At 36.0% G+C, this 14643-nt stretch overlaps 1 protein-coding gene across 5 annotated transcripts; it reads right to left on the bottom strand.

Annotated features, from left to right (window-relative positions):
• Positions 1 to 831: 831 nt before the first annotated feature.
• Positions 832 to 14066, bottom strand: LOC125814787 (protein PHOSPHATE STARVATION RESPONSE 1-like). 5 transcript variants are annotated; one of them, XM_049494230.1, is made up of 8 exons: positions 13962 to 14066; positions 9025 to 9726; positions 8453 to 8663; positions 8261 to 8337; positions 8125 to 8164; positions 4733 to 4793; positions 2277 to 2346; positions 832 to 1535 (listed from the first exon to the last, which is right to left on the bottom strand). In XM_049494230.1, the coding sequence occupies exons 2-8, from the start codon at positions 9634 to 9636 to the stop codon at positions 1254 to 1256; spliced, it is 1353 nt and encodes a 450-aa protein (XP_049350187.1). In that variant the 5' UTR covers positions 9637 to 9726; positions 13962 to 14066; the 3' UTR covers positions 832 to 1253. The 5 variants fall into 5 exon arrangements, with proteins under 5 accessions (XP_049350187.1, XP_049350189.1, XP_049350185.1 ...); XM_049494232.1 differs by having other exon boundaries at positions 8453 to 8651; positions 13850 to 14041; XM_049494228.1 differs by having other exon boundaries at positions 13850 to 14040.
• Positions 14067 to 14643: the final 577 nt, after the last annotated feature.

The raw sequence follows: 14643 nt of genomic DNA on the forward strand, positions 1-14643 counted from the left end.
ATTGATAGTTGAAATGTCATTGGTTTGATTAGAAGACACGTTACTTGGACAGGTAGGAACACATTGCTTCTTCCACAACCTATTTAATTCTCTTGACACACTAAAAAAAATAAAAAAATCTTATATTGTTCTCTAATATTTTTTAATACTAAGATGATATTGTGTATGATCATTTATCATGTGTGATTAGGTAGTATATAGATAGCTTTGACACAAAGGTATCCAAACTCAGAATCCTAACATACTTATAGGTTGGCCAATGATAACTCATTATAGATTATTCATTCTAATTAAAATTATATTCTTTGACTGTGAAAAAAGTAAGTTTGTACATTATCTGGTATAGTATTTTTATTGAGAAACTTTCACTATCATATATATTATTATTACTTATACTTTTAAAACATTACGTATCTTACCACTAAGTAAGAGTTTCTTATCCTATATATTGAGGAAGATACATGTATTTTTGCTATCAGATATACTAAAATAGGTAGAGAGGCAAGCGAGATTTGTTATGTATACATGTGAATCACACTAGATCCATGTATTTAGAACAAATCACACCTAATTTTAACCTCATGTATCCTGAGATACATATATCTTGACGCACCAAAATGTGGTAAGATAATTTTTTCTGGATTTTTTTTCTCCAGACCCACTTGTGAGATTACCCGTTGAATATGGGGTATATTGTTGTTGTACTGATCTTTTTTTCTTTCTTCTATGTTTTTTTTTTTCTTTTTCCACTTACATGATGAAGGGAGATAACAAGGAAGACTAATCACTTCTCTGGAATTCCTAAGCCTACTTGAACATGATTATAAAAAGAAAAAAACAGCATCCTTATCCAAAGATTATATTTACATAATGTGACTGATGAGAATTCAAGCAATAAGAACTATTTTCCTTCCTGATACATAAGACTATAACAGAACAATTCATGTTCAGACAAGCTACATTTTCAGATGATGGAATTTGACACGACGAGGACGACCAATAGTTCCTCGTTTTCCTTCCAAGATGACTCTGAAATGTCACAAATCTAACATCAAAGGTTTGATATTTCTTTATGATCTATGTCAAATGAGAGGACACGCCATGGCCCCTCGAGATATTGTCTATGAAAAGAATATCATGATATTTTTAGCTCCTTCACGAGCCAACTCCGTTCTACTCAAGGATTTGATGTTCCAAGCGTCAATATATTACTATTCTACAGTCTATCAATGGTGTTTTGAACCTACAAATGCTTATTCATCCAATTTAGAGCGCTTCAAAGGTGGTGAATCAGAAGTGCTGGTTATATTTGTCTCGGGATCTCCAAGAACTTCCCTTTCCCGCTCTTTCTGTTTCTCTTGATCAACTTCTTTAGCAGTGTCAACCTGTGACAACTGTGCAAAGGCATCATCTGCTGTGGAAGATGATGAGCCTTTAGCCAAGTCTGCGCCAGGCATTGACTTGCACTGCTTCTCAAACATCATCTGGAGGTATCGCCCTTGTTCTTCTATACGAAGCTGCAGATTTCTTTGAATCTGGACATGTACATGACAATATAAGTGCACATAACATCACAAGTGCTGCAAGTTAGATTACCACGAGACAATCAACTACGAGATTGGATGAGCTGGCTATTCATTATATCAATGAGCATAAGAAAGCTATTCTATTACCCACAGAGGCGAATCTAGGATTTTTCGAACATGAGTGCATCAAGTAAAATGTATTGAAGTGAGAATTGATCCTTAATCCTCAAGGTGAAAAGCTTAACATTTAACCATGTGGGTCATTTAGACTTCTTGTAGTACGGGTGCAAGAATGTAATATTATACAAAATCTTAAAAAATATACATATAAAATATCTAATTTTACGAAGAGACCACAGATGCGGATGCCCTATTTTTTGGCTGTAAATTCGCCACTGATTACCCATGATAGAGAAGATTTTTATCCCCAAGACTGAACTATGATTAACTCAAAATTGACTTATCAAAAAGATTGACAAGGAAGAGAAAACTACAGAAATTGCTTACATTATAAATTAAACAGAAAATGTACAACAAGAAAATCTAACGTGCACTTTTCATTATCTTCAGAATTATCAGTTACGATTGGAAGACTCTAAAAGGCCATAAGCAGCCAAAAGCTATCCATAAGAAAATTAAAACATGACAAGCAGACATTCTCATATAACAGACAGTTCTTTGTTGAAGACGCCAGCAATGATCACCAATCAAAGTGTTAGTACTTTTTAGCTCAACAGAAAGAAGCCATACCTCAAGCTGTTCATGGAGACGCTTCTGAACTTCCATCTGCAATCGTAATGCTTCAGTGATCTCAATTCCCCTGTGTCAGCCCAACACACCAGATTTGAATGAAGCAAGTGTGTAAGTATACACGACAATAAGATATAGCAGGTAACTCAAAATTACATAAATAGAGCCCCTGAAGCTACCACCCAGTCATTGTATCGGAGCACCAGTAGTGACCTGTGTTAGCTAATACATGCACAAAATTCTCCAGCTATCTGGCCTCAATTGCAGAACCTTCATGCACCCCACCCTCCTCTTCCTCTTTCTCTCCCTCTCTCTCTCTCTCTCTCTCTCTGCCCCCTCCCCCAACTTTCTCCTATTGGGAACAAATAGATCCTTCAGCTAAACATCATTCACTACTACTTACTATTATTTGTCATTCTTTTTGAGGGAAGCTTAAACATATGTCATACCAAGTACATTCCATGTTTCCTAATAACAGGTGTAAATAAGTTAAGGGTTTATGGCGTAGAAATCCAAGAAAATAATTTGAGCCCACCATATTTTGTTCAGGTTCTCTTTTATTATATGATCTTGGTCTCCAAGCATATGCGTAAATAAATAGTACTCTTAACGAAGTCCATTATACAGTAACTTGTAATAATTAGATTATACTCCCAATTAATGTAGAAGTAGGAATTCCTCTCATTAGTTTATGTGCAAGAGAATTAGCTCAGTATTACCCTCCAGAAAAATGGTCGATTTTGGCTTTAACAGTCAATATTAACTATTTTATTTCTGTTGTAATTATTTGAATATCTTCAAATAAAGAGTTTTCAAACTTGTAGAATTTTCAGTTTCCTAATCTCTAAATTTAGCGTTATAGATAGTGATTTTTATTTTTGAAACAGGTAACTTTAATTATAGATAGTGATTTATTCAAGTCCCTTTACTTAAAAAATTGCTAACTTCATCTACAAAAGGTGAAACAAAAAAAGACTAAATTGGGACTGAACATGTATATGATATCAATAGGTTACCTGCAAATCACATTCCTACATGAAAGCTAAACCAGAAAGTTAATTAAACAGAACCTAAGCATCATGTAATGCAAAACGAAAAGGGGACAGACCACATGCTATGGTTATGTAAATGCATTTCCGGGACACTGCTTTCTGGTATCCACATCACGAACAGCCTCATTGAGGACGAAGCAGGATAGGATAGGGGGAAAGAGGGGGGGGGGGGGGGGGGTTGTGGACAAACATTCCACATTATTGTTGTTCTAAATAATTCAGTAGAAACTGTTTCTAAAAACTTATGTTGTGATTGCAAATGATGAAAGATAAAGCTGGTAATAGTCGGTTAATTCTCTTGTAAATTTGAGGACAAACAAGCAAATCCAAATTAACAAGGCAAAGGATATTTCCAAAAGATGGCAAAATCAAGTATGTGCATGATAATTATGTGAGCGTTTTGTTGGCCCAGGAATTGTTTAATAACAAAGTACAATACCACAGGAAAAAGAAAAAGACAACACCCATCCCTCTAAAAACATCAAAACCTACAATGCCTACACCCAAAATCTAACAGGTTAAGCCACTCCCACAATCTAAAAACATTAATACAGACAGGGGTCAAACACAAAACAAAAAAGATTAAAATCCCAAAATCCTTATCTGAACCAATGCCCCAGACCACAAAACCAGAAACTGAAACTTCTATCACCAAAACTAGCCCATATCCCAAGACCAAGAAACAGATATCTCCAAGACTCAAATTACATAATCAATAGCCCAATCCCAAGCCCAAGAGAAAACAATTCTGCATGTCAAAGAATTGGCTCATCGCAGAAGACAGAGACATCACTTCATCAAAAAAAGACAGCGACATCACTAAAGCTGCCATGGATGCCAGCCTCTGTTCTTCAGAGGTTGTGGATAACATATTCAAAGATGAATTTTGAGAAGGAAGAATCCAGCAGAGCCAGAAAATAAAAGATGACAATGAAGAGGAGATTCTGGAATGACGATGGGCCAACCCCTGATTACTGGAAACTCAAGTTGGCCCTTGCACCAAATTTGATAATCTGTTATTTTAGGTGAGGAAGAGAAAACTGGTAATTTTTCAATAGTAGCTAGAGGATAGAGAGAAAATGCTGCCTGTGGAAGAAAATTTTATGCTAGAAAACAAAGAAGCAGTTAAGATTCAGTGCCAGGGTCTTCTGGTAAAGATAGAATTCTGGCGAGAGGAAAGAAGAAGTCACTCTTCCTATATACTGTGCCAACCAGAGATATTCTTTTGTTCCATTTGGGGTGGGGGTTAGGGTCAGGATAGAAGGTGAAACGGAGGAGAGAAGGGGAACACTTACGTTATAACTTCATAAAAGATATAATGTGGAAGTTCTCTTATGCATAGAATAATAAAGTGACTTGTAATAATTATATCAATAGAGGTGTGGACATGGAATAGCAACTTACGTCTTTAAGTCCAGAGATGCCAAATCATCTAGTGAAGATTGTTTCTTCTCTGAACACCCAGCTATGAGATAAAAGAAACGAATGTCAGCAACCAAAATCATCAGAAGATAAGAATGGATGGAGAAATTAATTAGTCACAACCTGGAAACACAGGATATTTAGCAATCAAATATTTTATGCTGATTAACCATTAAGTTGAAGAGTATCTGATTCAGGTCAGAAAAAGATAGGCTCGAATTTTTTTACAAGACAATATAAAGTTCATAATACTCTTCTATCCTAAAATAGTTGTCACTATTTCCTGTCAGGGATGTTCAACATACAGATGCCCTTCCAGATAAGATTTTCTCATCCCCAAAATTAGCCTTAGACAAAATATGTACAGATTTTCAATTGAAGTGGGAATAATTGAGGGGGGAGGGGCCGTGGAAACTATTTTAGTATTTACACTGAGTGAAAAAGCAACAGATGCAGGCAGGGGCGTACCACGTGGAGGTCAGGGGGTTCACCCGAACCCCCTCGTCGAAAAATTACACTGTATATATAAGGTCTATTTCTGATGTTATGAGTACATATATTAAAATGAACCCCCTCAAAACTAAAGAGAAGCATGGCTTAGCGGCAAAGGGGTTCAACGTTGACCGAGATAGTTGGGGTTCGATTCCCGCTTGCAACATTTTTCCACTTGTTTTTTTTTTCAGCTTTGAAAGGCCGAATGGGCTCACAGAGGACACACACTCAATCAAGCTACTGGCCATGGAAAATGATCTGGAAAGTTAAGGTGCCCTTCAAGGTGGCCTGTTTTACTTGGCTCTTAGCAAAACAGGTTGTTTTCACGCAGGATAACCGTATGAAGGGCCTCGATTTGTGCTCCAGATGTTTTTTTTGTGAATGTGAGACAGAGACAATAAATCATCTCTTTTTACACTGTAAGGAGACAGTGAAACTTGGGCATATTTTCATCAATAAAAGGGGCATCAGTTGGTCTATGCCAGGAAACATAAAGGAAGCTTTGGCATGTTGGAATCGGGATGGAAATCATTCGGGGCACAGGGAGAGATGGAAGATTGTCCCAGCCTGCATTTGGTGGACTATTTGGCTGGAAAGGAATCAGAGATGTTTTGAGAACAAGAGCTGCTCTATGGAGAAGATGAAGCTGAAATGTTTAGCTCTTTTCTCTTTTTGGTGTAAACATGAATATCCTCATGAAGATGAGGATATACCTAGTATGTTAGAGTCCTTAATGAGTTCATAGGAAAACAGCAACACTTTTGTATTTCTGATTGTAAGTATTACTGGAGTACGTCCTGGGTATTCCTGTGTTTATAATACAAGTTACCTTTTCAAAAAAAAAAAAAAAAAAAGGCCGAATGGGCTCTTGTTTTGGGCTCAAATCCAACTTCATTTCATTGTTTTTGGAAGGCTAAATGGGCTCTGGTTTCGGGCTCAAATCCCAACTCAATGAAATGCCTCATTGTTTTTGGTTCAATGTAAAGCTTTATTATTTTGTTATCATTATTTTTCTCTCTATGCTTTTTCCTTTTCTCAATTTATCTTTGTTTAAATTTATTAGACATATTTTAGATACTTTTGTCTTTTATTCTTCTTATTTATACTTCTCATTTTATTTCTACATAAGTCTCTTTCCATGTACTAACGATGAATTATTATTAAATTTGAAATTGATTTACAAAAAATATTATATAAAATAAATTGAATTAAAGTTAATCGAATGAAGAAATTTAAAAGTCGTGAATAATCTTTTAATAAAATATAATTAATTGATTCCCCCCCCCCCCCTCTAATTTTATAGTATTTCTTTCTTATTTTTTTCAGTTTGATTTTAAAAAGATGAAAACTAAACTAAACTTATTTGTTCTATTCATCATTTGTTTTTTTCATGAATGACGAATCTAGTAAATTGAATTAAATGAACTAAAAAATCTACAATGTCAACTATTTATCTTATGAATATATATATTATAATATCTTAGTGGTTGAATTTAAAAAAAATTCAAAAAATAGAGTAGAACACTGCAATATAAAAGAGAGAAAAAAACACAAGAAATATTTTTTAAAAAAGCTCGATGAAATAGGATAAAAGTAAAAAAAACCAAACGCAGCATGACAAGGCAAGTTAAACTTATTGGATTCAGATTACTAGTTTCCTCCTATGTCGCTCAGTTTTTCATCTTGTAATTTTCACATGTTTACTTCTTTATATTTCGAACCCCCTTCACAGAAATCCTGAATCCGCAACTGGATGCAGGAAAAGAAGAGATGGAGGAGCAGTTTCTGCCACTTTCTGGTATGAGAAGTTATTTTGAAAAAGAAATGTAAGAACCTAAAATAGATGTATCTGGAATTTAAAATTTTCAGTGTAATGCTTCTTTTGCTAATGACATTGATGTAATGTTGGAGTTTTTGGAATCCCTGCAGTTTTAAGAGACTCATACCCAGCAAACTGTTTTTTACTAGTGCAGTACCATCTTGGGGTTATATTAATAAAATTATGTCTTATCAAACAAAAATAGGAGTTAAGAAGTAAATACTGCATGCAGTGTAAGTTAAGCAAACACATTCAGCTAAGGAGGGAGAGAGAGAGAAGGGAGGTTTAAATAAGAGAAAATAAGAGAAACATACAAAAGAAGTACCTTAAGGTAGTGATCTAGGCTATGAGAAGTGATGTTACAAAACAAAGTACAAGATGTTGGAAATTGTGTACAAAATTTACAGTTTTCCTTAAGTAGTCCCAAACTTTTTAAGTTTCCTACGCTATATAGCTTCCGCACAGTATTATCTCATTCAATTATGTCCCTAACATGGAAAAGAATACCACATCACATGAAGTTCTCAAACAGAGCACAAGTTCATGTTCCTGAGACAGACAGTACCAACAAAGATCTGATCCGAGACTCATTGCTTCAAAACCTAGTTGATAACTCATCTGTCCATATCTTTCAGATCCAACATAGAATTTCTTCTTGGGCATTAGAGAAAGCTCATCTATTATGCACTAAAAAGCTACCATATGAATAGCTGTCGAAGAATAATTTCATCATCTGCTACCATGCATATAAGGATTGAGGAATTCACATGAGATTAAATACAAAAACAATAAGTTGACAGGTGAATAAATAATTAAAACATGCAAACACACATACATGTGCATGCACGCGGTTGTGAAGAAGAACCTTTCAGATCTCAAGTACTTAACAAAAATTAGACATCTACTGGCTCAAAAGATTTTCACAGCTTTACAACAATCAAAGTTAATTCAAGAATAAGAACAAAACACTTCTTTAAAATTGCTTGAGAAAAGAGAAAAAAACAAAATGAATGAAAAGATAGACACGTAAACAAACACATAAGAGTGAGAAATGTCTACATACCTTCTGATGCTTCTGGTTTATATCTAGCTGTTCGATATTTCTGCATTTCAGAAAAATGGTTCAAAAAGATCAATAAAGAAATACAACAGGTCCATCTCCAAAGGGAATCAACTTGAGGACATGAGATAGCACAAACCTGCAAATGGCTTTTAACGTGATAGATGGTCAAACTCTCAACTTTCATCATTTTTAGCACCCCTTTGGGAGTAGCTCCTGCAGCTCATGTAAAATCACTGAGTCAGACAACAGTCTAATACTAAAACTTGGTTTATGATGCACAACAAGGAGAGCTTTATAAAAAGTGATGCACAGCAAGGAGAGTAATCACTTTCACTTCCACCAAGCTTGTTGACTGCTTCAACAAAGGCTTCATGAAGTTCTGGAGTCCAACGCATGCGTTGCCTTGTTGCAGCACTACTTGCAGGGGATGATACAGGAGCAATAGCCGAAGTTTCTACAGGCACAGCTGGGATTTGCTGTGATGCTTGGACTTGCTGCATTGGGAAATTCAAATGTTGTTTTTCCTCCTGAAATTGCATCTTTGAACACACAACAAGATAAGAATGGGTCTCCTTTTGTTCTTTTAACACCAATAAGATGCGTATTTTATTTTATTTTATTTTATTTTTTTTTTTTACCGTGGTTTCCGGGCGTCGCTTTGCGAACCCGACTAGCTGTACCCACCGGGTCCCGCTGTTTCAAGGCGGGTCCACCACGGTTAGTTCCACGGGGCCCTGGAGACGCGGCCGGTTTGTAATGCCTCCAGTGGCCCTGCTGGGGCTCGAACCGGCGACCTGAAGGACTTTGTCCCAGGCCTTTACCAGCTGAGCTATTGCGTATGAAGAAGAAGTAAATGAATGAGGAATAGAAATTCAGCAGTCAGTGCAGAATAAAACTGACCTTCAGCTCCGAGTCACCAATACTTGTATCAGCAATGATGTCGTTCCAATTAGAAGGCAGAGCATCTTCATCATTGAGTACAAGGTCGGCCCACTCCTGCCAATCACTTTGTTTATTGCTACAAGCTACCTGACTATTCTGGACAGGGTTATTCATCGAATAATCAAGGAAATTAGGCAATGGATCTATACACCAGGGTTCATGGTTTTCATTCAAATATTGGCTTGATGCTGTGGACTGAAGAACTCCCGAATGAGGTAATTGGATCGATGTCTCACTATATGTTGACTGAGAAATGAAAGGTGCAGGTCCTGAATGCTTTTCCTGGGGTGAAACAGATGAGAACTGAAGATCTGCGGAAAATCCTGATGATGATGAGAACATAAGACCAACAGCCCCACTGTTGGAAGGCAAAGAAGAGACAACAGTTCCAGGATGTTGCTTGAGCTCCTTCTCCATCGAAGCCTGCTGCAAGTCTGGAAACTTAGGGTACTTTTCTCCTAGGGCTGTTGGAAACATAGAGAAGGAAGAAGAAAGTCCCCCTGATGCACCACAATTACTGAGTTGACTTGCAACCACACTTTGAACAGACACAGCAGGGCGTGCTTCCATTTGAACTTTGTGGATGAGTACAGCACACTACTATATTCTCCTCAATTAGTATCTTCTAATTTCTTAGTAACCAGTGTCCAAGATTGATTCCTGCATCATCAGCAGGACATCAAAATCAAAACACCAAGAACCTCAAAGACAAAACATAACATACCTTGCATGTAGGATTATTAAACACACATGGTACTCATGACTGGACACAATTCCAAGGAAAAATATAAAAGAAAAAATAACCATTTTAAAAATTAAGTGCTTAGCAACATGGATTATTATGAACAGAAACAACAAGCGTACTACAACTAAAAAGGAGTATACGAGATATTTCTTGCCTTATTATAGGAAAATTTAGATGGTTAAGCATAGTTCTGTCAATGGTGAAATTCAGCAAACACAGAAACTGCATGATAGATACATGCTAAACCCCACAAATGAAAGTTATATGTCATTGTGACAGCTAACTTACAACCAAGCAAAGAAATCAAGCATGACTTGCCAGTAAGATGATGCAAGACCCCGGCACTGCCAAGTAGAACACATTGTACAACTGGAATCATTTTTGTAACCACAGTAATTCGATGTAAATTATCACTAATATTGCAACCTTGCCAACCAAAGATACACATCATATTCACAATTTTAAGTTGAAGAAATGTTGAATAAAATAAAAATGAATCACATCATTGTTGTTAGAATAGGAATAGGTTTATACAATCCTATTAGAATGGGAATAGGTTTATACAATCGTATTAGAATAGGAATACTAAATAGTATCCTACTTGGTATAGGATTGTATTCTAGAGTCTATAAATAGGGTCTCAATGTAATAATGTAAACAACAACAACAATTCAATAATATTCTTTTTCAATATTTCTCACATGGTATCAGAGCCTACGATCTTGGTAGAGAATCAAAGAGCTTCCATTGCCGGCGGGTGGCTATTACCCATATATGTTGCCCGTCTGGCCAATGATTATGTTAACAAAAGTAAGACTAATGATACATGCATGATCCCCATATTCAAGGGAAGAAACTTAGACAAACAGGTCACCGTGCATCAATTTCCGGTGACTTTCTAGGGCTGTTTTGTGTCAACTCCATATCCGTCGGTATTTGTGTAGCACCGTGCCATCTTTCCGGTGACTACTTTTTCATATTTAATTTATGTAGTATCGTGCCATCTTTTCGGTGACTACTTTCTCATATCCAATTTGTGTAGCACCGTGTGATCTTTCCGGTGACTACTTTTTCATATTTGATTTGTGTAGCACCATGCCATCTTTCCGGTGACTACTTTTTCATATTTAATTTGTGTAGCACCGTGCCATCCTTCCGGTGATTTTTATTTTTTTGTATATCTGATTTGCGTAGCACCGTGCATCTCTCCGGACTACTTTTCATATTTAATTTGTGTAGTACTGTGGATTTTTTCCGAACTACTTTCTCATATCTGAGTTGCATAGCATCATGTGTCTTTCAGTGACTCCTCAGATTTGATTTGCATAGTTTCATTCGTCTTTCCGATGACTCCTCAAATTTGATTTGTGTAGGGTTGTGCCATCATTCCGACCCTACCCATATACTTTCTTTTTTTCAGTAGGATCGTGCCATCATTCCGACCCTACCCATATTATTTCTCTTTTTCAATAGGGTTGTGCCATCAATCCAACCTTTCCTATATAATTTCTATTTTCTAGTTGGGTCGTCCATCATTTTGACCCTACCCATATAATTTTATTTCTTAGATTGTGACCATTTTCAGCCATCAAATCTAATACTCCAGCGTATGAGCATGTTCCGGCCAATTTTGCGGTGACTTTCTTGTTTAATATTGACTCATCTATTAATTCCAACATGATCCATATACTTTATACTAGATTTTGAGCACTTTGTTGCTCAGGTGGAGTTTAGTAGCTTTGTATGTCGATTATGTGAGTCACTCTATGGTCTGAAACAGTCTTTGCAAGTTTGGTTTGGGAAGTTCAACACTATAATTTTATCACTCTGTGTTTTATCGGCATTATGCATCAAATTCAGTATTTCATGAGAAGACCAAGCACATTGAGATTGATTGTCAATTTTGTGAAGTCGAGTGATCAACTTGCAGATATCTCACCAAGCCCCTCTCATCGGTCCTCGTATTAATTACATTTGTAACAAGCTAGGTACATGAATTGTATGCACTAGCTTGAGGGGGAGTGTTAGAATAGGAATAGCTTTATACAATCCTATTAGAATAGGAATAGGTTTATACAATCGTATTAGAATAGGAATAGGAATAGAAATAGAAATAGAAATAGGAATACTAAATAGTATCCTACTTGGTATAGGATTGTATTCTAGAGTCTATAAATAGGGTCTCAATGTAATAATGTAAACAACAACAACAATTCAATAATATTCTTTTTCAATATTTCTCACAATTGTAGTACACATGGAAATACTATGCATTTTTCAGATACATCCACATTAGAAATCCCAACAGAATTAGCCATTTATGTGTGTGTCAGTGTGGCTGCCTACATGGCAACATCACATCCCCTTGTGGTGCGACTCTTTCCAAGACCCCACAAGAACGGGGATGCTTCATGCACCAAGCTTCCATTTTTTTAGCTTTATCTAGAAATCCCAACAGATTATTTCTTTGAGAAGTCAAACCAGAAGATTTATGATTTCATTACTCAGGTTCAAATCCTAGTGAAGGCAAAAACACTGGGTGATTTCTTTCTAAGTACCCGGTACCTGTGTCTGTGGAGGTAGCAGGTGACCCATTGAATTAGTGGAGGTGCAAGAAAGTTGTCTAGACACCAAGGCTATTTGAAAAAACAAGAAAGATTAATGACTTCTTCTGTGAATTCAGAAGGAAAGGTATTAGGTTGACATCAAGGCTTTCATAGTCTTACATGTATAGCAAGGATTCAACTATACAAGAGCAAAGTTATTAGAGTGGAGATTACATGCCAAAACGGAGCAATTTTTGCACAAAGAGTGAGCATAGCTTGTGTTGGCCAAAAAAAAGCTTAAATAACAACTTTGGTAATGACAAAAGAGAATAGGACTTGAATGACACTACCAAGCTAATGTAGCTCTGAACTGGATAGGGCTAAAAGTTGAGTAGTACTATCAAACCGGGATAAGAGATTAATAAATTTCAGAATGCAAGAAGAACCCACCTGCTGTTAAACCATGTTTATACAAGGCTAACCTCTTACATTCATCTTTTCCTTTTGCTCAGAATAGAATTGATCATGTCAAGTTAATTTAGCACTGACATCAGCTATAACCTAAAGCTTCCGCTTTTATCTCAGTACCCCAACCAGATAAACTGAATATAAAGTTGCAAGAAGTCCACACACAGAGTCAATGTTGAAATTTTCAATCTCAACCAACTTAATCAAAATAAAACCCGGCAAAAGTAACCAATTAACTATGTCTCAAGCCCAAATTAATCTGAATGGGCTCTCTGAATCCTCTAATATTCATTTTGCTCATCACGAACTTATTCCATCCTAATATTGGTGAATAATTTGTCTTTTTAAGGCAAATTAGGGATTCTCTAAATTCTAAAAGTAGAGGATCTCTAAAATCTCACACTTAGTCCTAGTCACTAACTAGATTAGCAATGCTCCGAGCAAAATCCTGTCCTTGGGCAAGTTTTATATCAACTAAGGAGTCATTTGGTAGTGCAGGTATAAGTTATTCCATCTTCTACCCTACATAAGATAATACACCAATTCCCTCATAACTTATAAACGCATTATTTATTCGGGTTTTAAATTGCAAACCAAACATCTTATCAATATACATGAATAACTTACTTCCTAACCAGCTACCAAAAGTTGTATAACATACACAAAATCAACACTTGAATAAGTTAACTCATTACTAGCACTACCAAAGGAACCCCCCTAAGTTGATACCAACTAGTTGGTATGCATGCCTATAAGAAATCTTTGCTTTTTGTCTGTTTACCCTTGTCTAAGACTCTAAGAACAGGTTTAATAAGAGAAAGTACAGGTCTTCTAAGACAACTTACCCCACTCCACCCCACCCCACCCTATCCCACACAAGAGATATCCAATTAGAGCTACAATCAAACTCAGCAAAAAGAAAAGATAACATCAAAAATCACTTCTTTTGGGAAAAGATTATCCATTTTCATCCAAAAACATCAAAATTATTGAAAGAAACGAAAAGGGTATACGAAACTATTACCTAAAAACACACCCACATAAGAAAAAGTTTGAGTTGAGAATCAAAACAGCTCCATTAGAACCCGAAAAACCGGCCAATCATAGAGCACATAAACTTCAATATATAAAATCACCTGTATGTATAAACAGATAAATCGTTTTTGCAGATTTTGGGGGATTTCATATCATCACCGGCGAAATCGAAAGAATTTGAACGATGAACGTTGATTTTTTTGGTTGGCTGAGAATTTTGTATTCTAGTAGTACAGTGCCTACTTGCAGAGATGGAGGTTGACTACACGCGCTTAGCGCTTATGGAGAGCGCGTGAGGAGATTTGAGAGAATATGAGGAGAAGTTGGTGACTATCATGTGGTGGGTCCCATTTGACCAAGAAAGCAATGTTATTGGTTTGTAAGGTGAGTGTCTCGTGCGCTGCACGTGTGGTTTTTTAAATATTTTTTGGATTTTAATAATCGAATTCTTTTTATTTCGAGGGAACAGGATTTTCACAAAGAGAGTTTAAAATCTAAAGAAATAAACATATTAACTAGACGAAGAGAGTTTGACATCTACTATATATACATAAAAATAATAATTTTAGTCATATATAAATAATATAATTTTCTACTAAATAGGGTTTAGGTGACCCATGACTACAAATTGGTTCCTTTCCTGCTTTTAGGCAAAAAAAAATAAAATACAAAAATAAGTTCAAACCTAAAAATTGAATATCAGCAACTTATGACTTTTAACTTTTAGTTTATGAGTCATAAAATAATTGTGAGTTGAAGACTTATATTTCTTCAACAAAAAAA

This window comes from Solanum verrucosum, unplaced genomic scaffold (genome assembly GCF_900185275.1).
Source record: "Solanum verrucosum unplaced genomic scaffold, falcon-dt-bn FXZP01000351.1, whole genome shotgun sequence".
Classification (NCBI taxonomy): Eukaryota; Viridiplantae; Streptophyta; class Magnoliopsida; order Solanales; family Solanaceae; genus Solanum; species Solanum verrucosum.

What these genes read in the sequence shown, in the direction of transcription:
- LOC125814787 (XM_049494230.1), bottom strand. Translation starts at nt 9,636, where the DNA reads ATGGAAGCACGCCCTGCTGTGTCTGTTCAAAGTGTGGTTGCAAGTCAA. An exon ending in TTGGTGACTCGGAGCTGAAG is followed by an intron (nt 8,664 to 9,024) that starts GTCAGTTTTATT and finishes GTGTGTTCAAAG; the next exon opens with ATGCAATTTCAGGAGGAAAA. An exon ending in TAAACCAGAAGCATCAGAAG is followed by an intron (nt 4,794 to 8,124) that starts GTATGTAGACAT and finishes TTTATCTCATAG; the next exon opens with CTGGGTGTTCAGAGAAGAAA.